This window comes from Schistocerca piceifrons, chromosome 5 (genome assembly GCF_021461385.2).
Source record: "Schistocerca piceifrons isolate TAMUIC-IGC-003096 chromosome 5, iqSchPice1.1, whole genome shotgun sequence".
Lineage (NCBI taxonomy): Eukaryota > Metazoa > Arthropoda > Insecta > Orthoptera > Acrididae > Schistocerca > Schistocerca piceifrons.
Genome location: NC_060142.1, coordinates 386,034,837 through 386,061,748, shown reverse-complemented (window position 1 = coordinate 386,061,748; position 26,912 = coordinate 386,034,837). Strand labels below are relative to the sequence as shown.

General features: G+C 41.0%; 1 protein-coding gene across 1 annotated transcript in view; it reads right to left on the bottom strand.

Moving 5' to 3' along the window:
- LOC124798494 (peroxiredoxin-6-like) overlaps positions 1–26,912 on the bottom strand; it is a 155,648-nt gene that overhangs the window by 104,380 nt on the left and 24,356 nt on the right. Inside the window, exon 2 of the mRNA XM_047261930.1 lies at positions 321–477. Within this exon, the coding sequence (XP_047117886.1) occupies positions 321–477 (157 nt within the window). The remainder of the gene's footprint in view (positions 1–320; positions 478–26,912) is intronic.

The following is a 26,912-nucleotide window of genomic DNA, read 5'->3' as shown; positions in this document are numbered from 1 at the left end:
TCTCCTGCATTTTTCCATCAAAGTCTACGTCTATTGCTGAAAACAACCGCAATAAGAAAAATCTGTTTTTATCAGAAACCAGTTATTTTGAGTGGTTTTCACAGCCAGCTTAAACTCCAGAAGGAAAACACCGATACAACCGCAAAACGGTTCTTTCAGCGATAACCGCCGTCCCTATCCCGTGGATGGCCGTGTGATCACTTTTGCAGCAGCTAGGTCGTAACAAAGACGTGGTAGCCAACATGTTAAAATGTATGGCAGGATAGCAGCATATTGCAAGGCTTGTTAAACAGCTGGATGAAAGTAAAGGCGTGACGTACCTGCAGCCAGACGAGGTGCTTGGCCACGGAGTCGCACGAGTGTCCGATCATGCGCACGCCGCGCTTGGTGAACTCGAAGGCGCGCTCGGCCATGCGCGCCAGCTCCGTGGTGCACACCGGCGTGAAGTCCGCCGGGTGCGAGAACAGGATGCACCACCTGCAAGCACGCCACGACTCCGTCACCACCGTCACCTCGCAGGAAACACACAAGGAAAAACTGAATCATCTCAACACAAGCAACTTTGAGGCCTCTTTGGAAGCTTTTACAAGAGGCTCCTCAGGGGCAGTTTTAAGTGAGGTGGCAATAAATGAGCGAGACGTCGAACTTCGTTGCTGATTATTGGCTAATTTGCAAACGCATACAGACTGAGCAAGTAAAAGTCATGGTGCGACACCATTATCGATTATGAGTAGTTTATACAGTGTAATTATGTGTATGTAACTATGAAGTGATTGTTCTGTACTAGTTAAGATCTTTGAATTGTCAGAGGGAAAGTGGAAGTTTATGATGTATATATTGTAAAAACTTAATAATGTTTAAAAATAATGAAACTTTATAAAATACGTATGCTCGTAAAAGAGAAATTGTACTTTGAATACTGGTTCATGCACTACTGGCCATTAAAATTGCTACACCACGAAGATGTGCTACAGACGCGAAATTTAACCGACAGGAAGAAGATGCTGTGATAAGCAAATGATTAGCTTTTCTGAGCATTCACAAAAGGTTGGCGCCAGTAGTGCCACCTAGAACGTGCTGACATGAGGAAAGTTTCCAACCGATTTCTCATACACAAACAGCAGTTGACCGGCGTTGCCTGGTGAAACGTCGTTGCCTTGCCTCGTGTAAGGAGGAGAAATGCGTACCATCAATTTTACGAGTTTGATAAAGGTCGGATTGTAGCCTATCGCGAATGCGGTTTATCGTATCGCGACATTGCTGCTCGCGTTGGTCGACATCCAATGACTGTTAGCAGATAATGGAATCGGTGGGTTCAGGAGGGTAATGCGGAACACCGTGCTGGATTCCAACGGCCTCGTATCACTAGCAGTCGAGATGACACGCATCTTATCCGCATGGCTGTAACGGATCGTACAGCCACTATTCGATCCCTGAGTCAACAGATAAGGACGTTTGCAAGACAACAACCATCTGCACGAACAGTTCGACGACGTTTGCAGCAGCATGGACTGTCAGCTCGGAGACCATGGCTGCGGTTACCCTTGACGCTGTATCACAAACAGGAGCGCCTGCGATGGTGTACTCAACGTGTAACACCATGGCTCTAATGCCCTACTGATTTATTTTGCCTTGGTTTCATTTAATGTTACATCATTGAGCTTCTGTAAATATTGTTTGGTTGAAAGATAACACAAAATTGTACACTCCTTTCTTTGTACAAGTTTTGATATCATGATTTGATTGTATGCTGTGTAACATATCTCTCGTTTAAATGCTTTGACCCATTTGGAGGGAACAAAACTTACTGTATATGATCGTAATTTTGTGTGAATAATTTTTGGTAGAAATGTCAATATGTGCAAATGTTCTGTTTTGTTTAAAATGATTGTTTACTGTTGTGTAAACTGCTGATCCTCACTTAAGAATCTTAGTAATTTTGTGTATAAAAGGTGTAGTGGTTCCCCTCGGGAACGGAACTGTGTAGCGCGCGCAAATTGTGGTTGGCCTAGGTGGAAAAGGTGGAACTGATAGTCAGTCGGGGACGAGCCACCAGTCGGAGATGAGCTACGAGTCCATGCACTGCCATGTAAGGGATGCATATTGTGCTGATTCCGAGAGAGGCTTTTCCTGCTTCTTTCTAAATCCTCGGATGGATGGATGGATAAATAGCTAGAACTATTCTGGAATTTGTATCTATCATCGCCACCAAGAAATGACAGAGTCCAGCAATTCTGCCTGCAAATCCACCTACCAACATGCAGTTGCCACCACGTTGCGCAATCACTGTAACGTAATACTATAATGATGTACAGTGAAGGATCAGCTTAATAGATGTGTTATTGTGCTGAAATATAAGGTAATTTGTATCTGAATTTATATACCTACCTTGATTTTTCTCCTCATTATAACACCTCTCAGGTTCCTCTCTGTGTGAGCTAAAGTGATATCCGAGTGTCCTTACCAAAAGAAATTAAAGCCTAGAGTTTTGCTAATTAATGCCTCTTGAACTTAGTAAAAGGAAAGTTAAAGTTAATGTGGGAATAGAGTGAGTTAAAGTAAATGTTATTTGCTCAAAATAATTTTCCTATTAAAACTGCTATTTAAAGTGCTGTTGCTAACTTCAATATTAGAAGTTCTTAAGACTGAGGCTTATAAGGCAAATGATCACATTATTGTCTGTAGTAAATTCTTAAAGGTGAGTCAGTTCTTGCAATTTGGTCAGTATTGTGTTTCGCTGTAGTAAAAGTGAGAAAGTTGCAGTTGTGGAACATTATATATTCAAGTTTGCTAAGTGTTTGTGTATCTTGTATATTAGCAGTGCATGTTAATAGTAATGTTATAAAGACCATTCACTTTAAGTAAGCCTGAAAGTAATAGGGTGTTTCGGTATCTCTTGTAATTTTTGCAAATAGCTTGTGCTGCTCCAGTTGTTAGCTTCAATCTTAAAACATATGTGTGTCAGAGTTCGTTGCACTCGCGTGTGGCTAAGTCTAGGTTGTGTTTGTCCATTATAGTTACTTATACCTACTTTCATAAACGAGAACGTTAATCTTTCTCTTGCCTAATTAGGCTGGCGACCGTTTCCCTTATTCTGTAAACAATATAGCTAGGCAAAATTTTGTTTGTTACTATTCCAATATTTACGTAATTTTGATTTTCATTTCCGATAAGCCACCTCCGTTAGGAACAACACGGTCAACTTAACAAAATTCCTCTCAGAGGGTAACACTGCTCTGTTGCTTTATACCATAATTGCTATAACAAAATAGTTTTATTTCAAAACCTGTTTCCAGCTTTAAGGTTATGGTACAGTAGTGACAGACGAGAGCTATAACAGAGCTATAACAAAATAATTCTGTTTTGCAAACTGCCTCCAGTTTTGAGGTTAAGGTATAGCAGTGGCAGGTAGGAGTGTTATACGTGGCGCCGCGTGACAGAACGTTGGTCAATTTACACTGACAAGCGGAAAAAAATTATAAGTAGTTAGCATTTTACAAACATAGAGTGAAGATAAAACGTCCAGCGGCACGAACCTGTACATTAGTTGACAGAACGGATAGTGAAAGTTCAGCTTAAATTGAAAATTAAAGGTATCAGTACCTAATAGAAGCTAAAATGGACAGGAAATTAGAAATAAATCTAGACACGCGAGAACAGAAAGCAATCGAGAGCAGTTCAAGGAGCACACCAACAGATGGCATTACTCGCGAGTTAAATTTCGTACGGTACCACGCCGATGTAAATAAACAGATAGAAGCTTTGAATGTCGCACATACTAAGCAAGACAATATGGGCGATGTTGTCGAAGACAGTGGCTATGTCAATGAATCGCGGGATATGTTTGAATCACCAAAAACTGAAAGGGAAGGAGGACTCGAACACAAAAATGTAGCAGAACCTAAAAGTGAAAAGAATCCAGATATGATAGAATTGTTAAAATGTTGTCTGCACAAATTGCAGCACAGGGACAACAAAATGCAGCAGAAAATGACAATATTAAGGCACAAATTGCAGCACACAGTGACAATATTAATGCACAAATCGTAGCACTGGGGCAACAAAATGCAGCACAAAGTAAACAAATCGAAATGCAGGGTACGAGACTTAGCAAACAAATTGAAGAAGTCAACTCAAGGGTAGGAACAGTGAGTAATGAAATCAAAAGTATTAAAAGCGAAATTACTGTCATCAATGGCAATATTGCCAATGTACAAGGACAGATTGATGACATTAATGAAAGATTTGATACTGAAATAATTAAAATTCAAGATCAAATAGAACCTCTAGTGAGTACCAAAGTGGACGAAAAGGTATTCGGTATTAAATCCGAAATACAAACAGAGTGTAACGCGGAATTTGCACAGCTTAAACAATCTGTAACAGGAAAAAGTAGGGAACTAACCAAACAGATTGTTGATTGCGAAAAGAAGTGTGACCATAACACTTCACAAATCCAAGGCAAAATGTATGACTTGGAAAGAAAAATACAAACAGGACCTATACAATTTACAGAAAGGATCCCTTTCAGTAAAATATTAGAGGGCGAAGAAAAATTCGACCCTGCAAAGAGACATAACGGATGGCACCCCCTAGACTTTGTAAAGAATTGCGAAAGAAATTTTCCTGAATGTTTGACCAGGAAAAAATTAATGTTGTAATCAGTGCATTAACGGGAGAAGCAAAAAGGTGGGGGTTGAATCTTGATACTAACCAGATGTCTTTTGAAACCTTTAAACAAAAGTTTATTGACGAGTACTGGTCAGAACAAAAACAAGACCAGTTGTGGCGTGAGTTTTTAATGGCCAGGTTGTATGACAGCAGGGGTAGGCAAACCATGAAAGAATTCTGCGAATCATGGTACAGAAAACTGATACATTTGAAGGCTAGGAGGACTGAAGCTGAGATCGTTTGGGTTCTTTGGCAGAAACTGCCTGAGGATTCTAAACGATATGTTGGGAGTACACACAGAAGTTTTTCTGCGTTTCTGGAAACAGTAGAGGATGAAGATCACTGGCGAAAAAATCGCGAGCCGTCCCCATCATAACAACAATTATTCGCGCGAAAGCAATGACCAAAACGAACGACCTGAAAACGATAGATATCGTGTAAACACGATTCAAAGAGGTCGTGCGAGAGGCAGGGGAAATTATACTACGCGCGGTAGAGGATACATGACACGGAATGTCCAAAATAGAGAAGAAATGGAAAACTGAAAACCGCGTGTGTTACGGGCCTGATTCACGCGGAAATCGGTTTTGGGCCCAAAGAAAAGATGTCAAATATTAGATTCGAGAAAGAAAGATGTAAACTATGGGGCAGGAAAGTTAAGGACGCGCCTATAGCAGACGGGCGCGGAGTGATACATAGTGGTGCTCCCAGTGCGAAGTCACGTGACCGTTCGTGCTCGGGCCAGCGGTTGCCGGAGCAGCGTACATTGCACTTGGCAGCAGACACAAATGGCAGACGTCAGAACAAGATGGCTGCCGTAGAGAGAAACAGAAGAGGCGGGATCGGACACTTCCGATGGCCGGTTTCAGTAGTAGATGAATGTAAAAATGGAAATAAAGTTGATATGTCATGTGATAAGGATAACTCAATGTCGAAATCGTGCGAAAAGACTTTATTAAAGAATGAAAGGGAAACAGAAAAGGGGAATATCGGCACTGTTAATGATGTGTATGAGGTAAAAGACGTAGATGTGGGGGAGGTTATGATGAATAAAGAGGAAAGGAAGGTAGAATACGCCACGCAAAAGACGTGTGCACAATTAATAATAGGTGAAAATGATGTAGAGGAGGACGTTAGTAATCATGACATTATAAGCAGTGCAGACGAAATTGTTGTTGATGGAAAGGTGTTTTATGGTTCTGATGCAGAAAGGTCTAGTAAGAATTTCGCACGATTACCTGAAAATGCTAGCATGGAAGAAAATGAAATGAAAATTTTCGAAGTATATGACGATTATAGTAAGTATGAAGTTAAGGCTGAAATCGTTCAAAGTGATATAACAGAAGTGCCTGACTGCCCAAACGATGTGCATTATGTAGAAAATGAGTCGAAAAACGAAGTGGCTGAAACATTTAGTGATAATCTGCCTCACTGTTTAAAAGTTGCCTTACTGCTCGAATCTGATGACAAAAATGAAATCAGTGATAGTTCAAATGATGAAGGGTATATGAATACAGATAAGAATGAATATACAAAGTTTCCCTTCTGTTCAAAGCTCGCGTATTTAAGTGAATCTGGTGGTGAGGAAGAGAGTAGTGATGACTCCAGAGATGATGAATTTTCAGGTGCAAACGAAAATGAATATACATTTACTGAAAGGGGGTATGAGAAAATTAGTGAAATTTTTCCAAAGCAAGATACGGAAAATAGAACTGGGCCAAAACCGAATGAATTATTTAGTAATGTAACACAGGGGCATAATTTACAGGAACCTCCAGATGATACTATACTGGGGCAAGCCTTAACAAATGTTTTGAAGGAGTGTGAATTACAGGAACAAAAAGAGCCTCCCGATAAAATAATAGCAGAACAAGAGATGTTGTACCTTGCTAAAGACTTTGAAAGCCCAAGACCTAAAAAGCCACCTGATGAAACAAAACGTTGGCAAGATCTGAATAGCATAGTGAAAGATGTAGAAGATAGGAGGCCTAAAAAGCCACCAGATTTAAGTGACTGTTTTATGAACCATAAAAGACTGCCTTGTTAATAAAGAGACTGGGGGCAGGATGCTGTATGTATATATATTGTTAATATAGTACATGACTTTATTATTATTGTATCTGAGCGTTACCTGAAAGTGAGTTACTGTTTTGTTGATCATGAGACCTGGTGGCAGGTTGTTGCTTATTTACTGTAGTGTACTGTATGACTTTGCTTAGGAACAGTTTATTTTTATGTGAGTCATTTTGATGCCAGTCTAATTAGAGGATAGGGGCATGTAGTGTGAGAAACCTGAAAACTTTATGAATGATGATGCTTATGGTAACTTTATGAAAGTGCAAAGAACTCCACGAGATAATAATTTATTTCTAATATACTAAAAGACCAGAAAGGGCTTACATTTGTACCATGTTGTGCATTTAAAAGTACATGTCCTCAGATGAGGGTTGTTAAGCCTCAGGGCACATGCACTCTTTGCATTGTCAAGTGTCTGACGAGCACTAGGTACCTCAGTCGTTGTCAGCACTACTTCCATTTCTTTTCGTGCTGCCAACCTTCCTCTTCATCATTCAGAACTTTTACTATCTTCTTTCTTTCTTCTCTATCAAAGTAAACTGAATAGTATAGAAATAATGTAACATACTGTGTATTGTTTGAGGACAAGTAAATGGATAAATAATATGGGTACACTAGAAAATGGCTAGGAATAATGAAAGTATAGTGGGTACAGTAAAAAGGAATAGGAACATGCAGTTACAGTAAATGAATGAATGGTTCTGTGCAGAAAGATGCAAGTGTGAATAAAGGTAACGTTTAAAGTGAGTAATCTAATATGATTAATGTCTAAAGATGGTTGTACAGAAATGGGTAAGAACGGTGATGAAAAATGTTTTGTGTCAAAACTGAGGAGGGAAACCTGATTAATATGTGTAAAGTAGATATGAGATATATGTGTCTAGTGCCACAAAGAGTAGGTAGAAATCACTGACAGTAAGATATAGTATTATTGTTCTGATCTTGACATATCTGATGACCTAAATGTGTGAAAAATAAGTAAACTATATACTGACTTCATAAGAAATATTACTGAGTAAGAAAGTGGGGAGAAAAACCACAAATCAGGGACTCAAATAACCCCTGAATATTGTCATTATGCCAAAAATGTCATTTAAATTTTTCTCTATTAATGATGTGGATATTAACTGATTTTGTCATGGTGTAAAGAAAGATTTAATATTATCAGTGTCTAATTGCTGTTTCAAAGTTGCAGGTTTTATATTTTGTACCATTTATGCAAATGCTACCAAAGATGTGACATAATGATGAAAAACACAAAGATGATGACAATAAACTGCTCAAAAATATGTTGTTGGGCAGAAAAACAAGACAAAACAACAAAAATGCTGTGGTCCTAAAGTTGAGGGCTACCATCTATGCTGTGTGAACAGTAGCCAAAGGACTTGCCAATGTTGGGGCAAGGAGTTGATAAGTGGTCACGAACTGCCAAACCTATAGGATGGGGCAGTGTGTTAATTTAAAAATGTGTTTTCTTTAGTGTTTTTAATCTAAATTGTGTTTTTGTGCATAAATTATAGATAACTGCCAAACCGATAATGGGCAGAATGTGTAACATGGATTGCTAGTGCTGAGGCAAGCAGTGAAGTAAGTTAGGTTTTTGATCAGTGTCTTATGAACTGACTATTCTTATTGAAGTCAATGAAACGTTGTTATACAATATATATGCATTCTTATTCAAATGGATGTAGATGTTTATTTTGGACTGCCTTGATTTAAAAATACAGCAGTGATGATTAAAGATAGGGTCTGAATAGGTTAATGTGTTTAAGTGCAACAAACATTTTGGACTGCTATTAATGAAGAGCAGCTTTAAAGTTAATTGTTTTGAGACAACCTTGAAAAGTTACTTTTGTATTTAAAGAGTCAGTTGGAAAAGGTTCTCATAGCTGTTTTGTGTAAATATTGGTACATATGTGGATGCAAACTGAATTTTTCAACATTTCATTAATTGCTGAACCTTGCAAAATGTACTATGACCATTAACATGCTTGTGTGTCTGAAAATTTACATTCCTTTAAAAATATTGAAAGACAAATTTCTGCTTTGTTGAGTTAAAATGTTCTGTGCTGTTGTCTATGTTTTTATTATTATTATTTGTGCTGTTGTGCATGTATATATTTTTTTAAAGGCTATACCTATTCTACTAATATGAAGTTTATTTTGTGTACTGCTTTGTCTGTTACTTGAACTGTATGTGTATGAAATGAACATGCTTAAAGATATCTTGTGTAAAGATGCAAAATTAGTCTCCTTAAACCAGTGTAGGCATGAAAATTACTGTAAATGTCGTAATTTTGAAAAAAAAATGTATGAAATTTCTTAGAGTATATACTGTTTATTTGTAATATGTGTGTTTTTTTTTGTCCCAATCTTTTTTTGTAGCCAACACCACTTAGGTGTTATAGATGTTTCCTTGATGTGTCTCTTACAGGAAACTTCAACGACACATGGGGCATGTGTAACACCATGGCTCTAATGCCCTACTGATTTATTTTGCCTTGGTTTCATTTAATGTTACATCATTGAGCTTCTGTAAATATTGTTTGTACAAGTTTTGATATCATGATTTGATTGTATGCTGTGTAACATATCTCTCGTTTAAATGCTTTGACCCATTTGGAAGGAACAAAACTTACTGTATATGATCGTAATTTTGTGTGAATAATTTTTGGTAGAAATGTCAATATGTGCAAATGTTCTGTTTTGTTTAAAATGATTGTTTACTGTTGTGTAAACTGCTGATCCTCACTTAAGAATCTTAGTAATTTTGTGTATAAAAGGTGTAGTGGTTCCCCTCGGGAACGGAACTGTGTAGCGCGCGCAAATTGTGGTTGGCCTAGGTGGAAAAGGTGGAACTGATAGTCAGTCGGGGACGAGCCACCAGTCGGAGATGAGCTACGAGTCCATGCACTGCCATGTAAGGGATGCATATTGTGCTGATTCCGAGAGAGGCTTTTCCTGCTTCTTTCTAAATCCTCGGATGGATGGATGGATAAATAGCTAGAACTATTCTGGAATTTGTATCTATCATCGCCACCAAGAAATGACAGAGTCCAGCAATTCTGCCTGCAAATCCACCTACCAACATGCAGTTGCCACCACGTTGCGCAATCACTGTAACGTAATACTATAATGATGTACAGTGAAGGATCAGCTTAATGGATGTGTTATTGTGCTGAAATATAAGGTAATTTGTATCTGAATTTATATACCTACCTTGATTTTTCTCCTCATCATAACACCTCTCAGGTTCCTCTCTGTGTGAGCTAAAGTGATATCCGAGTGTCCTTACCAAAAGAAATTAAAGCCTAGAGTTTTGCTAATTAATGCCTCTTGAACTTAGTAAAAGGAAAGTTAAAGTTAATGTGGGAATAGAGTGAGTTAAAGTAAATGTTATTTGCTCAAAATAATTTTCCTATTAAAACTGCTATTTAAAGTGCTGTTGCTAACTTCAATATTAAAGTTCTTAAGACTGAGGTTATAAGGCAAATGATCACATTATTGTCTGTAGTAAATTCTTAAAGGTGAGTCAGTTCTTGCAATTTGGTCAGTATTGTGTTTCGCTGTAGTAAAAGTGAGAAAGTTGCAGTTGTGGAACATTATATATTCAAGTTTGCTAAGTGTTTGTGTATCTTGTATATTAGCAGTGCATGTTAATAGTAATGTTATAAAGACCATTCACTTTAAGTAAGCCTGAAAGTAATAGGGTGTTTCGGTATCTCTTGTAATTTTTGCAAATAGCTTGTGCTGCTCCAGTTGTTAGCTTCAATCTTAAAACATATGTGTGTCAGAGTTCGTTGCACTCGCGTGTGGCTAAGTCTAGGTTGTGTTTGTCCATTATAGTTACTTATACCTACTTTCATAAACGAGAACGTTAATCTTTCTCTTGCCTAATTAGTCTGGCGACCGTTTCCCTTATTCTGTAAACAATATAGCTAGGCAAAATTTTGTTTGTTACTATTCCAATATTTACGTAATTTTGATTTTCATTTCCGATAAGCCACCTCCGTTAGGAACAACACGGTCAACTTAACAAAATTCCTCTCAGAGGGTAACACTGCTCTGTTGCTTTATACCATAATCGCTATAACAAAATAATTCTGTTTTGCAAACTGCCTCCAGTTTTGAGGTTAAGGTATAGCAGTAGCAGGTAGGATTGTTATAAACGACGAACCTGGGTGCACGAATGGCAAAACGTATTTTTTTAGGATGAATCCAGGTTCTGTTTAGAGCATCATGATCGTCGCATCCGTGTTTGGCGACATCGCGGTGAACGTGTATTCGTCATTGCCATAGTGGCGTATCACCCAGCGTGATGGCATGGTTTGCCACTGGTTACACGTCTCCGTAACCTCTTGTTCGCATTGACGGCACTTTGAACAGTGAACGTTACATTTCAGATGTGTTACAACCCGTGGTTCCACCCTTCAGTCGATCCCTGCGAAACCCTACATTTCAGCAGGATAATGCACGACCGCATGCTGCAGGTCCTGTAGGGGCCTTTCTGGATGCAGAAAATGGTCAACTGCTGCCCTGGCCAGCACATTCTCCAGATCTCTCACCAATTGTCAACGTCTGGTCAATGATGGCCGAGCAACTGGCTCGTCACCATACGCCAGTCACTACTCTTGATGAACTCTGCTATCGCGTTGAAGCTGCATGCGCAGCTGTACCTGTACACGCCATCCAAGCTCTGTTTGATTCAATGCCCAGGCGTATCAAGGCCGTTATTACGATCAGAGGTGGTTGTTATGGGTACTGATTTCTCACGAACTATGCACCCAAATTGCGTGAAAATGTAATCACATCTCAGTTCTAGTATAATATATTTGTCCAATGAATACCCGTTTATCATCTGCATTTCTTCCTGGTGTAGCAATTTTAATGGCCAGTAGTGTACTTTGGAAAGTTGGATTATATAATGGAAAAGGTGTAGGGAATCCCCTCCCCTACGGAAGGGGGTTGGCGCGAGGGAAAAGGTGGGTTTGGCGGTCAATCTAGGTGGCAAGAGACAGAGAGAGCACATTACGCAGTCAGTGGCCAGCAGTTGTACAGTCAATACCGTGAGTGCCAATTTATGTTGAAATTGCCTCAGATGTGGTTTCGGCTGTAATATTGTGCTCTTGTATTATGGAATGGCTCTAAAATGGTTAATACGTCGCCAAGAACAAATCTGAAAAAAGCGTTAAACAGTAAGAGTTGAGACCAAATAGCTGCCACGTGCTTGCCACGACTATTGCGCCACTGCTCCGCCAACTTCTGGAAATCAGATATGTATCATGGTATGGACCAGTATGTTTGTGTGTGTGTGTTTTTTAATAATGGTGAGCAAAATGCACGAGACAGGCGAAATACCCTCGGATTTCAAGAAGAATATAATAATTCCAATCCCAAAGAAAGCAGGTGTTGACAGATGTGAAAATTACCGAACTATCAGTTTAATAAGTCACGGCTGCAAAATACTAACGCGAATTCTTTACAGACGAATGGAAAAACTGGTAGAAGCCGACCTCGGGGAAGATCAGTTTGGATTCCGTAGAAATATTGGAACACGTGAGGCAATACTGACTCTACGACTTATCTTAGAAAGTGGATTAAGAAAAGGCAAACTTGCGTTTCTGGCATGTGTAGACTTAGAGAAAGCTTTTGACAATGTTGACTGGAATAGTCTCTTTCAAATTCTGAAGATGGTAGGGGTAAAATACAGGGAGCGAAAGGGTATTTACAATTTGTACAGAAACCAGATGGCAGTTTTAAGAGTCGAGGGACATGAATGGGAAGCAATGGTTGGGAAGGAAGTGAGACAGGGTTGTAGGCTCTCCCCGATGTTATTCAATCTGTATGTTGAGCAAGCAATAAAGGAAACAAAAGAAAAATTCGGAGTAGGTATTAAAATCCGTGGAGAAGAAATAAAAACTTTAAGGTTCGCCGATGACATTGTAATTCTGTCAGAGACAGCAAAGGACTTGGAAGAGCAGTTGAACGGAATGGACAGTGTCTTGAAAGGAGGATATAAGATGAACATCAACAAAAGCAAAACGAGGTTAATGGAATTTAGTCGAGTTACCACGGGTGATGCAGAGGGAATTAGAATAGAGAATGAGACGCTTAAAGTAGTAAAGGAGTTTGCTATTTAGGGAGCAAAATAACTGATGATGATCGAAGTAAAGAGGATATAAAATGTAGACTGGCAATGGCAAGGAAAGCGTTTCTGAAGAAGAGAAATTTGTTAAATGGAGTATAGATTTAAGTGTCAGGAAGTCGTTTCTGAAAGTGTTCGTATGGAGTGTAGCCATGTATGGAAGTGAAACGTGGACGATAAATAGTTTAGACAAGAAGAGAGTAGAAGCTTTCGAAATGTGGTGCTGTAGTAGAATAGTGAAGATTAGATGGATAGATCACGTAACTAATGAGGAGGTATTGAACAGAATAGGAGAGAAGAGAAATTTGTGGCACAACTTGACTAGAAGAAGGGATCTGTTGGTAGGGCAAGTTCTGAGGCATCAAGGGATCACCATTTTAGTATTGGAGGGCAGAGTGGGCAAAAATCGTAGAGGGAGACCAAGAGATGAGTACACTAAGCAGATTCAGAAGGATGCAGGCTGCAGTAGGTACTGGGAGATGAAGAAGCTTGCACGGGATAGAGTAGCATGGAGAGCTGCATCAAACCAGTCTCACGACTGATTACCACAACAACAACAACAACAACAACAACAACATCGTGGTATGGACCAGTATGTTTGCGCGTGTGTTTTTGAAATAATAATTCAAGTGATAAAAACATGTGCGTGAGCTTTGGAAATGTCCTGATCATAAAACCGTTTTATTGTCCTTTCCTGAACGTGCAAAAGACCGAGTATCCTGTTTCTGAATAATCGTGGTATTTTTCTACTTTGAATGTGCCGAAGTTTCAGTGCTAAAGTGTATAAAGGTTGCTAGTTAAACCACCTGCTTCACAGGTAATGAAAAAGGCACATAATTTTACTTACAGGAAATTTGATTTTTGCTTTGACTTTTACCATGAACTAGTTTCTGAAGTTTTATTTGAGAATAATATTTGAGTAAATTAATATACGAGGGCTATCCACAAAGTACATGACGTTTTGGAATTAAAAATAAATAAAGTGTTCGAAATTTTTTTATTATATACAGATGAAAGCCACACTTAAATACTGCTTTTCTGCATATTTGCCATTTAAATTAAGCCACTTGTCGTAGCGATGGACGAGCTTGGAAATTCCTTCGTCGTAAAATTCGGCCGTCTGCGCCTTCAACCACGTGGTTACCTCTTCTTGAAGCTGTGCGTCGTCATCAAAACGCTGCATAGCCAACCACTTCTTCATTGCTGGGAATAAGTGGAAGTCGCTCGGTGCCAGGTCGGGACTGTACGGCGGATGAGGAAACAACTCCCACTTAAAAGATTCGAGAACTTAACGATTGGCATTTGCCGTGTGGGCCCGGGCGTTGTCGTGAATCAGCAAGATCTTTGAGCCCAACTTTCCCCTGCGCTTGTTTTGTATTGCTCTTCTCAGGTTGTGCAGAGTTTGGCAATACCTTTGAGAGTTTATTGTAGTGCCTATTTCCAGGAAATCCACAAAAATCACACCTTTTCTGTCCCACAAGACAGTCGCCATCACCTTCCTTGCCGACATTGTCTGCATGCATTTCTTGGGTTTTTGGGGGGAATTTGTGTGCCCCCACTGCATTGACTGCAATTTTGTCTCGCAGTTCACATGCTTAACCCATGTTTCGTCACCAGTAACGATGCCATCGAGTAATGAGTCGCAATCTTTCTCGTAAGCGTCCAAAAACGTTAACGCTGCAGCCATTCGCTGATTTTTGTGAATCTCTGTCAAGATTTTTGGTATCCATCTTGCACAAAACTTGTGGTAACCAAGCTTTTCGGTAATGATTTCGTGCAACAAACTTCGTGAAATTTTTGGAAAACTCATAGAGAGTTCCGTTATTGTGAAATTACGGTTTTCACGGACCGCGGCATAGACTTTTTCGACAAGTTCGGCAGTCACTATGCTGGATCTTCCACTTCGCTCTTCGTCGTGAACGTTAGTTCGGCCATTTTTAAATTTTATGACCCATTGACGCACTCCACCTTCAGTGATTATGTTGTCCCCATACACTTCACAAAGCTGCCGATAGATTTCTATCGGTGTACAGTTTTTTTGCAGTCAGAAATCTTATTACAGCACGCACTTCACACTTCGCGGCATTTTCAGTTAACGCTGACACTTCAAACTGTCACAGTAACTAAACGCAGTACAGCACGAGCCTCTCACTAGCACAGCAGGATGCCGACTGAGCGGCGGAATGCCATGACACCAAGATGGCGGCGCTAGCCCCGCCCCTAACGGACACAAACGAAAACGTAATGTACTTTGTGGATAGCCCTCGTAGTAGTATAGAAATACTATAAACAAATTCAAGTGGGGTTAGAAAGCCACATTAGTGTAACACAATTTGTCTCTGAAATAGCTACAAAATTTGCCTGTAGAGTAAATGACAGTTTGTGGGCCCTAATTATATTCTTTTCTATGATGAGAAAGTTAAACTAAATATTGCCTTTGCTAAAGGTATCGGAAGTACTTTCATAAAAAAGAAAGTTTAAAAAAGTGTTTGTACAGTGTTATTTTATTACATTTGTGATGTTTGTGCATTAGTTAAACTCGGACTCTCGTCATGCTTCACTTAGTCTCGTGATGTCTTTGATAACCTTTTGGTGCTGAATTGGTTAATGGTTGAGATGATGATTATTATTAACAGGAATAAAGTACCATTTATCTTTCTGTGACTGCTAATTTATCCGAATGATAACTACTGCTAATCACTGTTCAGTTCGTCCTGTAGTGGTGTGAGTACATTTCACTTTATGAAGAGAGAAATAATGAGAGTCCTTGTTGCAAAATTATTATTAAATTCTTTGAACTTCATGTTCCCACATTATTATGCCTAATTAGGCTGGCGACCGTTTATTGTTTCATTCACGAAAACTTTCACTACTTTCATTATTTCCTAAATTAAAGTCTTTCAGCTTTCTGTTAATGGCAGGAGTAACGAAATTTATGTTCGACACCCTCTGTCCATTAGGTTAACACACGGTCAATCAATTCAAAATTCCTCACAGAGGGTAATGCTTATTGTACGTCAAGGTCATATTTCAGTGCTGACGTTCAATAAAGGTGTTATTATGGGATGGCTTGTCCCATCTCAAGACGTACAGTGCAAGACGCAGAAATGTTGCGGTAGGTGCGAAGTACGCTATCTGATCATAAGTATCCGTACAACCATAGGTCATGTGGAAATGACATCACGAGGGTGTACCCACCAGAATAAAGGTGCTGTTGAGTATTGTCAGTAGAGCAGCAGAAACAACAAAATGGGTCGGTCAGGAGAGTTCAGTGAGTTTGGACCGCAGTTTTGATCTCTTGTAAAGGTTGGAGCCACTAGGAACCGTTCATTACCATTCGATGACATGTGAACATGATCCGAAGCAGAAAAGGGTGCTTATTCTTTTCCAGCCCTTCTCTTTCACGTCATCCTGTGGCGTGATCACGGAGGAGTGAGAAATTGACATATGCGTGAACAAAACGCAAAGTTCCGCAGTATCCACTTTTGTTAAGAATTTTAAAAATAGGCCGGCCGCAGTGGTCTAGCGGTTCTAGGCACTCAGTCCGGAACCGCGCGACTGCTACGGTCGCAGGTTCGAATCCTGCCTCGGGCATGGATGTGTGTGATGTCCTTAGGTTAGTTAGGTTTAAGTAGTTCTAAGTTCTAGGGGACTGATGACCACAGTAGTTAAGTCCCATAGTGCTCAGAGCCAATTTTAAAAATAAACATTTACGGAGACAATCCATAAAATACACCACTGGCCATTAAAATTGCTACACCAAGAAGAAATGCAGATGATAAACGGGTATTCATTGGACAAATGTTTTATACTAAAACTGACATGTGATTACATTTTCACCCAGTTTGGGTGCATAGATCCGGAGAAATCAGTACCCAGAACAACCACCTCAGGCCGTAATAACGGACTTGATACGCCTGGGTACTGTGTCAAAGAGAGCTTAGATGGCGTGTACAGGTACAGCTGCCCATGCAGTATCAACACGATAGCAAAGTTCATCAAGAGTAGTGACTGGCATATTGTGAAGAGCCAGTTACTCGGCCACCATTGACCAGATTGTGCTGGCCAGGGCACCAGTCGAATATTTTCTGCAACCAGAAAGGCCCGTACAGGACCTGCAACATGCGGTCGTGCATTATCCTGCTGAAATGTAGGGTTTCGCAGGGATCGACTGAAGGGCACAGCTGCGGGTCGTAACACATCTGAAATGTAACGTCCACTGTTCAAAGTGACGTCAATGCGAACAAGAGGTGACCGAGACGTGTAACCAATGGCACCCCACACCATCACGCCAGCTGATACGCCAGTATGGCGATGACGAATACACGCTTCCAATGTGCGTTCACCGCGATGTCGCCAAACACGGATGCGACTATCATGATGCTGTAAACAGAACCTGGATTCATCCGAAAAAATTACGTTTTGCCATTCGTGCACCCAGGTTCGTCGTTGAGTACACTATCGCAGGTGCTCTTGTCTGTGAGGCAGCGTCAAGGGTAACCGCAGCCATGGTCTCCGAGCTGACAGTCCATGCTGCTGCAAACGTCGTCGAACTATTCGTGCAGATGGTTGTTGCCTTGTAAACGTCCCCATCAGTTGACTCAGGGATCAAGACGTGGCTGCACGATTCGTTACAGCCATGCGGACAGGATGCCTGTCATCTCGACTGCTAGTGATACGAGGCCGTTGGGATCCAGCAAGGCGTTCCGTATTACCTTCCTGAACCCACCGAATCCATATTCTGCTAACAGTCATTGGATCTCGACCAACGCGAGCAGCAATTTCGCGATACTATAAACCGCAATCGCGATAGGCTACAATCCGACCTTTATCAAAGTCGGAAACGTGATGGTACGCATTTCTCCTCCTTACACGAGGCATCACAACAACTTTTCACCAGGCAACGCCGGTCAACTGCTGTTTGTGTATGAGAAATCGGTTGGTAACATTTCTCATGTCAGCACGTTGTAGGTGTCGCCACTGGCGCCAACCTTGTGTGAATGCTCTGAAAAGCTAATCATTCGCATATGACAGCATCTTTTTCCTTTCGGTTAAATTTCGCGTCTGTAGCACGTTATCTTCGTGGTGTAACAATTTTAATGGCCAGTAGTGTAGGTATTGGCGCCTACAGGTAGGCAACCTCTTGATATCCCTGAGATTCCAGTTGCCTATAGATGTCGACATCCTGCAGTTTGAAGCGTCATCGAGCTCTAGGCTGACGTTGCAGGACAGCACTACTTTGCAGCATTATAGAAGAAGATTATAGGTGCCTTTGAGCCAAATTTCACAGTTATGCGCCTCAAGTGGAGATAATTACGGAGTCTCTAAAGTGATCCTTTAATTCTGTTGAGTAACGTGTTTTTAGAGAGTCTGCATTGTGTGTTTTAAAGGTTTGCGAATTTTTGCCGTTATTCATGTCAGATTATTTTAGCTAGGGCGCTAATCACCTCGTCTTTGGACGGCCAAAACCCACGCACACACACACACACACACACACACACACAGTCACACCTTTTGATTTGATAACTACCTTTTTTCTGTACCAAAATGGTACTGTTCTCGTTGAAGGTATCCACAGAATACACACTTCCTTGTTATTTCATTTCTTTGTTATTTATGACTGTGAACCCTGCGTCAACTGTTTCGCTCACTTCAGTTGTTGTTAGGCTCCTCACAGCTAAATAGCGATCTGTCGCTATTGTCACTTTCACCAGACATTAAACGAAACCCTATTATGTAACTTCCATGGACCTTTCTGACTTATGGAGTTAACAGGGTAATAAAAGTTTTGGAATCGAAACGAAAATAATACTGAAGTAGTATGATTACTGTTACGGCGTAAAAACAAGAGCTGCACGCCAGTCGGGAACGGTAGAGCAGTCTGTGACAAACGTCAGCCAATTGCACGCTGACCGACACTTATCTAGGATGACTACGGGGCAGCAGCGGCCTCTATGCGAATAGGACATTCGTATCGTTTGTACTATGTAGAATTGTATGTAGTGAAGAAGCTTGTTTATTTTGTCTGTCGCCCTTTTCTTGCGACACATCTATGTAATTGTCAATTAACATTTATTTTTCGTAATAAAATTAATTTGATTTGTTTGAATTGTTTGTCTAGCGACCCGAGAAAGCAACTTCCCTAGACACTCCGTACTCGACGACTAGGCAGGATTCTACAATTACATTGCCAGTGAATTTCAAAGCGAGAGAAAACAGGGAAGCGCTCGATATTGGTGCATTTCGCTGGTATCGAATGTTGAACTACGTTCCAGATAATCATGTTAGTGACGTGGTTTGCTCCTGCGGCGATATGTTCTTCCTCTGTGTAGCAAGACCCTCACATCCAGTTACTGCACGTGGTCAGGCGGAAGTCCTAATGGAAGCTGATAGGCGCAAATGGAACGGCAGCGCGCAGTGTGCGCCGGAGGCAATGGGGACTGAGATTTGGCTCGACGCGCACTGTTGGCTGGCACGGCGACGATCGAATTGTGCGCCGTGAATCATTAATAGCCTTGGACCGACGGCACGCTGCGCCGGGCGCAACTGTACGTGTGGGTTGCGAAGGCTGCCACTATTAAGTCCAGACGTTTGTTTTGTTTACTCTCGCAACATGTAGCAGTAGTAGTATTTTTATTCATCCGTGCATCAGTGTTGTGAGGATGCTGGGCATGTTACGGAGTAGTATGTTAACAACAAAAAACAAAACATAATTCATAGATACAGGCGTTTACGTATTTGCAGGTCTACTTTAACAGAGATGGGACAGGTAGTCATATTGGTCATGTAGAAGGAACCATTCCGGTATTTACCTCAAGCAAGTTAGGGAAATCACGGGAAACCTATTCAGAATGGCCGGATGAGTTCAAAAAATGGCTCTGAGCACTATGGGACTTAACTTCTCAGGTCATCAGTCCCCTAGCACTTAGAAGTACTTAAACCTAGCTAACCTAAGGACATGACACACATCCATGCCCGAGGCAGGATTCGAACCTGCGATCGTAGCGGCCGCGCGGTTTCAGAATGTAGCGCCTAGAACCGCTCGGCCACCCCGGCCGGCGGCCGGATGGGGATTAGTCCTCCTCCTATTAAAGAAACTGCCCACACCACGCTTGTCGGGCCTCTTCTGTAGCATATCTGCACGGCGCTGGATCCTTACGAAATAGCATTGACGGAGGACATCGAAAACACACAAAGAAGGGCAGTTCGTTTTGTACGATGGAAGTTCAATAAGTAATGCAACACATTTTTTTTCTGAATTCGGGTTCGTTTTATTCAGGCTTCCAATATTTAATTAATCCTCACTCTTTTGGTTACAAAATCCTATTTTTCAATGTAATCTCCGTTCAATGCGACGGCATAACGCCATCTTACTGGGAGGGCCGCATGGTATCACTCTAATGGTCGACATCGGAGCCAACGCCTTGCTGCAACAGTAACCTCCCCATCATCCACGTACTGTTTACCGTGGAGTGGGTCCTTCACTGGGCCAAGCAGATGAATGCTCTTTATGGTCTTCAGTTTTTTTCCCCCAATTAGGTGGCGAGGAACCCAGGGAGCACAAACTTATGACTACCCCAGCTGGTGGAAATGTGTGTATACCGACAGAGCCGTATAGTTGACCGGCGAGGTCTTTCATTGTGATCCGCCAATCACCTCCAATGACAGTGTCTACAAGTTCCAACATTGTACTAATCACAGATGTGTGCGGCCGGTCGACACGCAAGGGATCGGCAAGGTTTGCGGGACCTTGTTACAATGTTGAGAGACACCTCACCCAACGCTTCACCGTGCTCTTGTTCACTGCTAGGTATCCGTAGATATTCTGTGAGCGCCTATGAATATCTATGATGCTCTGGTTTTCCGCCACAAGAAACTCAATGACAGCTCTCTGCTTGGAGCGCACTTCCGTTAAAGGTGCCATTTTGAAGGCTACGTAAAGTGCCACCAAGTATCGGAACTTTTGACTACATATATAGACTGAAGTGAAAATATTTTGTGATGTCCAACACCAAATTTCGGATTTTTTGAACCGAAATTGACGGAGAAAAGGAATGTCTTGCATTGCTTATTGGATTCGCTTCGTATATAGTGAAAATGACCGTGTGATTAAGTGTTGACTTAATCTCTCTATTCTACCGAATGAACATAACTATGTTAACTAACAGAGATTAATCCTGTGTATGGGATTCTGCACAAAAAGAATGAAATTAAGTTTATTGAGTAACTCAAAAGCAAAAAACTGTATTCATCTACTCACCCTGCACGATCATTCAAACATCAAAACCAGCATGAAGGCAGCGCGCGGTAGCCGTGCGGTCTGAAGTGCCATTCACGGATTGCGCGGCCCCTCACGTCGGAGGTTCGAGTCCTCCCTCGGACATGGGTGTGTGTGTGTTGTCGGCCGGCCGGAGTGGCCGAGCGGTTCTAGGCGCTTCAGTCTGGAACCGCGTGACAGCTACGGCCGTAGGTTCGAATCCTACCTCGGGCATGAATGTGTGGTGTCCTTAGGTTAGTTAGGTTTAAGTAGTTCTAAGTTCTAGGAGACTGATGACCTCAGATGTTAAGTCCCATAGTGCTCAGAGCAATTTGAAACATTTGTGTGTTGTCCTTAGTGTAAGTTAGTTCAAGTTAGATTAAGTAGTGCGTAAGCGTAGGGACCCATGACCTCAGCAGTTTGGTCCCATAAGACCTTACCACAAATTTCTAATTTCCAGGACGAAGAAAATTATACAAATATTGTTTTCTGACATTAAAAATAGTTTCACAAGTACGTAGTATCAATGTCTCTGAATGACGTTGTCGCTCGAAACCCATGCAACTCGCGTAATACTGTTAAAAGATCAACCCAAAAGAGGTGTATACCAGCTTTCAACTTCGAATACTGCGTGGCCTGCGATTCTCAGCTAATTAGATCAAAGCAAGCTTATGGTAGGTTCGCGCGCTCACAGCACAATAGCGAGCTGGAAAAACTGTTCATTTGATACAGTTAGTACGTGGGGAATCAGAATACTGCGTGGCCTGCGATTCTCAGCTAATTAGATCAAAGCAAGCTTATGGTAGGTTCGCGCGCTCACAGCACAATAGCGAGCTGGAAAAACTGTTCATTTGATACAGTTAGTACGTGGGGAATCAGAATCTGCGAAACTTAGGGGGAATCGGAATCTGCTAAACTTGTCAGATACACTGAATGTGCCGGTCGGAGTGGCCGTGCGGTTCTGAGCGCTACAGTCTGGAACCGAGCGATCGCTACGGTCGCAGGTTCGAATCCTGCCTCGGGCATGGATGTGTGTGATGTCCTTAGGTTAGTTAGGTTTAATTAGTTCTAAGTTCTAGGCCACTGATGACCTCAGAAGTTAAGTCGCATAGTGCTCAGAGCCATTTTGAACACTGAATGTGTGCAAGTATGACTATTATTTCACCAAATGCAAAACTTTGTGAGGGTAGAGGTGGAGTAATCACGACATTTATAAATTGATACTGCTGCAACTGAAACTGTAATTCTGTCAGAGACAGCAAAGGACTTGGAGGAGCAGTTGAACTGAATGGACAGTGTCTTGAAAGGAGGATATAAGATGAACGTCAACAACAGCAAAAAGGGGATAATGGAATGTAGTTGAATTAAGTCGAGTGATGCTGAGGGAATTAGATTTGGAAACGAGACACTTAAAGTAGTAAAAGAGTTTTGCTATTTGGGCAGCAAAATAACTGATGATGGTCGAAGTAGAGAGGATATAAAATGTAGACTGGCTATGGCAAGGAAAGCGTTTCTGAAGAAGAGAAATTTGTTAACATCGAGTATAGATTTAAGTGTCAGGAAGTCGTTTCTGAAAGTATTTGTATGGAGTGTAGCCATGTATGGACATGAAAGGTGGACGATAACTAGTTTGGACAAGAAGAGAATAGAAGCTTTCGAAATGTGGTGCTACAGAAGGGTGCTGAAGATTCGATGGGTAGATCACATAACTAATGAGGAGGTATTGAATAGAAGTGGGGAGAAGAGGAGTTTGTGACACAACTTGACTAGAAGAAGGGATCGGTTGGTAGGACATGTTCTGAGGCATCAAGGGATCACCAACTTAGTATTTCAGGGCAGCGTGGAGGGTAAAAATCGTAGAGGGAGACCAAGAGACGAATACACTAAGCAGATTCAGAAGGATGTAGGTTGCCGTAGGTACTGGGAGATGAAGAAGCTTGCACAGGATAGAGTAGCATGGAGAGCTGCATGAAACTAGTCTCAGGACTGAAGACCACAACAACAGTGCTGCAACAGCAATTTTGTCGTAGACCAGCTAAAATTTTTTATGCAGAAACATTATTCTGAATTTGGTGATTAACTTTGTGTACAATTTATAAAATTTGGTTGACTGGAAGTATATTTAATTTACTTTAATTAGTTGCAAAGGATATTTTTAGGATTTACTAAAACTTTGCTGAGTTAAAAGTTAATCTCTCGAGAATCATAAGGCTAGAAGACTGTGGTATGATTTAAACTCTAGTGTAAACCTTGCTGCATAAGTCGGTAAAAGTGGCGTAACAGTTGTGAGTCTTGTTTACGTCGTACTTGCGCTTTTCTTGGTGTAACGGAGGAAGGAAAAGTGTTGAAGATACCGCTGTCTGACGGCAAGGTTATTAGGAGTCGTCTGCTAGACAGTACCATCAATCAAATATCAGAAAACCATGATGAAGCCGTAAGAAGCAACGAAAATAAACAATAGCCCGATTAAAATTACTTGATAGCTGACGTCTGTCACTTGCCACTACGGTGTCGCAACATCGGCTGCTAGCTATGCTCTGTTAAGGGTGAGACACAAACCAGGCGTGTCATTTCACAAATCGATTGTAGGCAATGAAAACCTCGTAACTCTATTTTGTTAAATTTTGCAGGAGAAGAAAACACGATTTCTTAAAAATTGTATAAGGTGATACAGATAATGCTGCTACATCTGTAATTATATAGTAGAAGCCTAGTTATTGACAGATTAGAGAATTCTGTACATTTTTAAAACTCTCTTTCGTAATGTAGTATTAGTTACTGGAATTAAGAGGATTTCGCGGACAGATTGAGTTACGAGGTCTTCGTTGCCTAACATCGAAACGCTGTTAATGTGTAACGCGGAGGAATGTTTCGAGTGGCGGCCGCGAGGTATGTCGGAAACGGGAAAGGCTCTGTCGATAGCTGATTTTAAGTGACCAGTGACTGAACTGCGGCAGACGACTCGTTTTGTAGCCCTGAATTTAAACTTACGTCTTACGCTAAACCACAATCTCATGAAGTGCAGTGTATCTGAGAAATCAGCGGACAACAATCTGCGGCAGAACTAAAATCACGATCGCTTTGTTCCCAACGATTAAAACTAACCTCGTACGAACAAACTCATGACGTCAAAGAAAACTAGTTTTTACGTTAAGTAAACTGTAATTTCTCGCTATCATTTGTTACCACACCTGTAGCAATTAACTGAATAAAAGTTATAATCAAATTGTTTTGGTTAGATTTAGTAATAAAAGAAATTCGCTGCATGTGACGAGATTCTAACCTTCTGCTCGTGACGTTTATACGATAACCATTGCGTTATGATATGACTCTGGGATACAGCTTTATATCTATAACTGTCGTGATCCACTCACAACGCTAAATTGCAGCCTTCGAAAATTGGGTGTCACGCAATGCCATGCGAAGCTTATGTAATGTAAGCCGATCTCTGTGGTTATGGTAACTGTATATGGGACGCTGAGACGCGTCTTGTGCGGAAGTATCCAGTAGCGTTTGGTTAGTGCTGCGCATGAAACGTGTTCATTAGCATCGTTGTTTGTGTGTGTGTGTGTGTGTGTGTGTGAGAGAGAGAGAGAGAGGAGAGAGAGAGAGAGAGAGAGAGAGAGAGAGAGAGATCACAGTTTACAGTTTATTCAATATGAAACACTGTCTTTTTTCAGTTCAAACGATATGGTGCACATATTGATTTAAAAATGTTTTATCCGTGTCTTCACAGAAGAAAACCAACGCACCAACCACGCCACAGTGTCAGCAATCAGAGTTCTTCTTGTCACCGCCCTACCACTAGATTGTTCAGCTTCAACAGCCGACCGTAAAGATACATAGGGATATATTGAAACATCTACGTTCCTGTAATATCTGGATATATTGACATTTATGGCTGAAAAAAAACGAATGTAACTAAATAATAGGAAAAAATTATTTATGTGGCCTCCCTACAGCTACACCTTTACAGTTGACCCTCCCTACCAAGAAATTCTCGTTTCAGTCAGAAATTTACCTCGATACCCTATACGATAGTATTTTCGACTAGAAGCTGAAGTGTGATACTGAGTCAAACGCTTTTCAGATCTCAAAAAATACAGCATCTACCTGACTGCTTTGATTCACGGCTTTCAGGGTGTCACGGGAAAGAGCACGGTTTGGGTTTCGCGTGACCGATTTTTTCGTAATGCATGGTGGTTGGTATGAAGGTGCTCATTCTGTTCACGATATCTCATTATGTTTGAGCTCAGAGTGTTCTAAGATGCTACAACAGATGGATATAAAGCATAATACTACTCTTATTGTAGAATGGTGTCACTCTGCTTTCTTTCAACAATTGGCACAATTTTTTGTTTCACTGACGAAAAATGCATACCCATAACAAACTAAAGAACAAACCGAAAATATACATTTTACACTTTCGCTGCCGTGCTCTACTTGACAAAGTGACTGTGGCTGCATCTAGTGGCAGAAAATAGGACACGAGCGAGACTCTCCTCATGATTTCCTTTCATACATTTCAGTCCCTTTCCCATTTTAGTGCCCTCTAATCCTTTCTCTCCTTTTTCTTGTTGTTCCACCTAATATTTACAATAAATGGCCACACTTACAGATAAGAGGATGGAGAACAAACTGTTGGCACAGAAAGGAAGAAAGAGATAATTAATGTGTGTGAGGTACAGAGTCGTTGGCAAATTAACAGAGCGGTGAACAGAAGTAAATTTAGGTAGCAGGACGATCTTGGGAAAAGTCTGGAACTCACATTCGGAAGCAGTTTCTAAGGCGCGTGAATGGAGAAGAGTGATGAGCTCAGCGTTGAGCCGGGGTCCTGCGCAAGGTCTGAAGGCTTTTTAATGTAGAATTAGTAAATAGTCTGTGTTTTTTCCTTGAAGATCTGTAAAATGGAAGTGACAGGAATAGAGTTCCAGGTACTTCCAGGATGGAAGAAGTTCAGTTAGAAACAAGAAAGGTGCTTCATATCACGAAGCATACCAAGACTATAAAGTGACTATTTAACGTATAAATTAATGTAGCACAGAGGAAATTCAGCATCAGTCTCCGCTACTGTGGTGACTACATTAGGCGTGGGAATAAATCTGAATGTATATAAATGAAAGGAAGAAACAATTGGCGGAATAGATAAAGGGCCATGATGTTGTTGTTGCTGTTGTTGTGGTCTTCAGTCCAGAGACTGGTTTGATGCAGCTCCCATGCTACTCTATCCTGTGCAAGCTTCTTCATCTCCGAGTAACTGTTGCACACTACATCCTTCTGAATCTGTGTAGTGTATTCATCTCTTTGTCTCCCTCTACGATTCTTACCCTCCACGCTGCCCTCCAATGCTAAATTTGTGATCCCTTGATGCCTCAGAACATGTACTACCAACCGGTACCTTCTTCTTGTCAAGTTGTGCCACAAATTCTTCTTCTCCCTAGTTCTATTCAATACCTCCTCATTAGTTACGTGATGTACCCATCTAATCTTCAGCATTCTTCTGTAGCACCACATTTCGAAAGCTTCTATTCTCTTCTTGTCCAAGCTATTTATCGTCCATGTTTCACTTCCGTAAATGACTACACTCCATACAAATACTTTTAGAAAAGACTTCCTGACACTTAAATCTACACTCGATATTAACAAATTTCCCTTTTTCAGAAACGCTTTTCTTGCCATTGCCAGTCTACATTTAATATCCTCTCTACTTCAACCATCATCAGTTATTTTGTTCCCCAAATAGCACAACTCATCTACTACTTT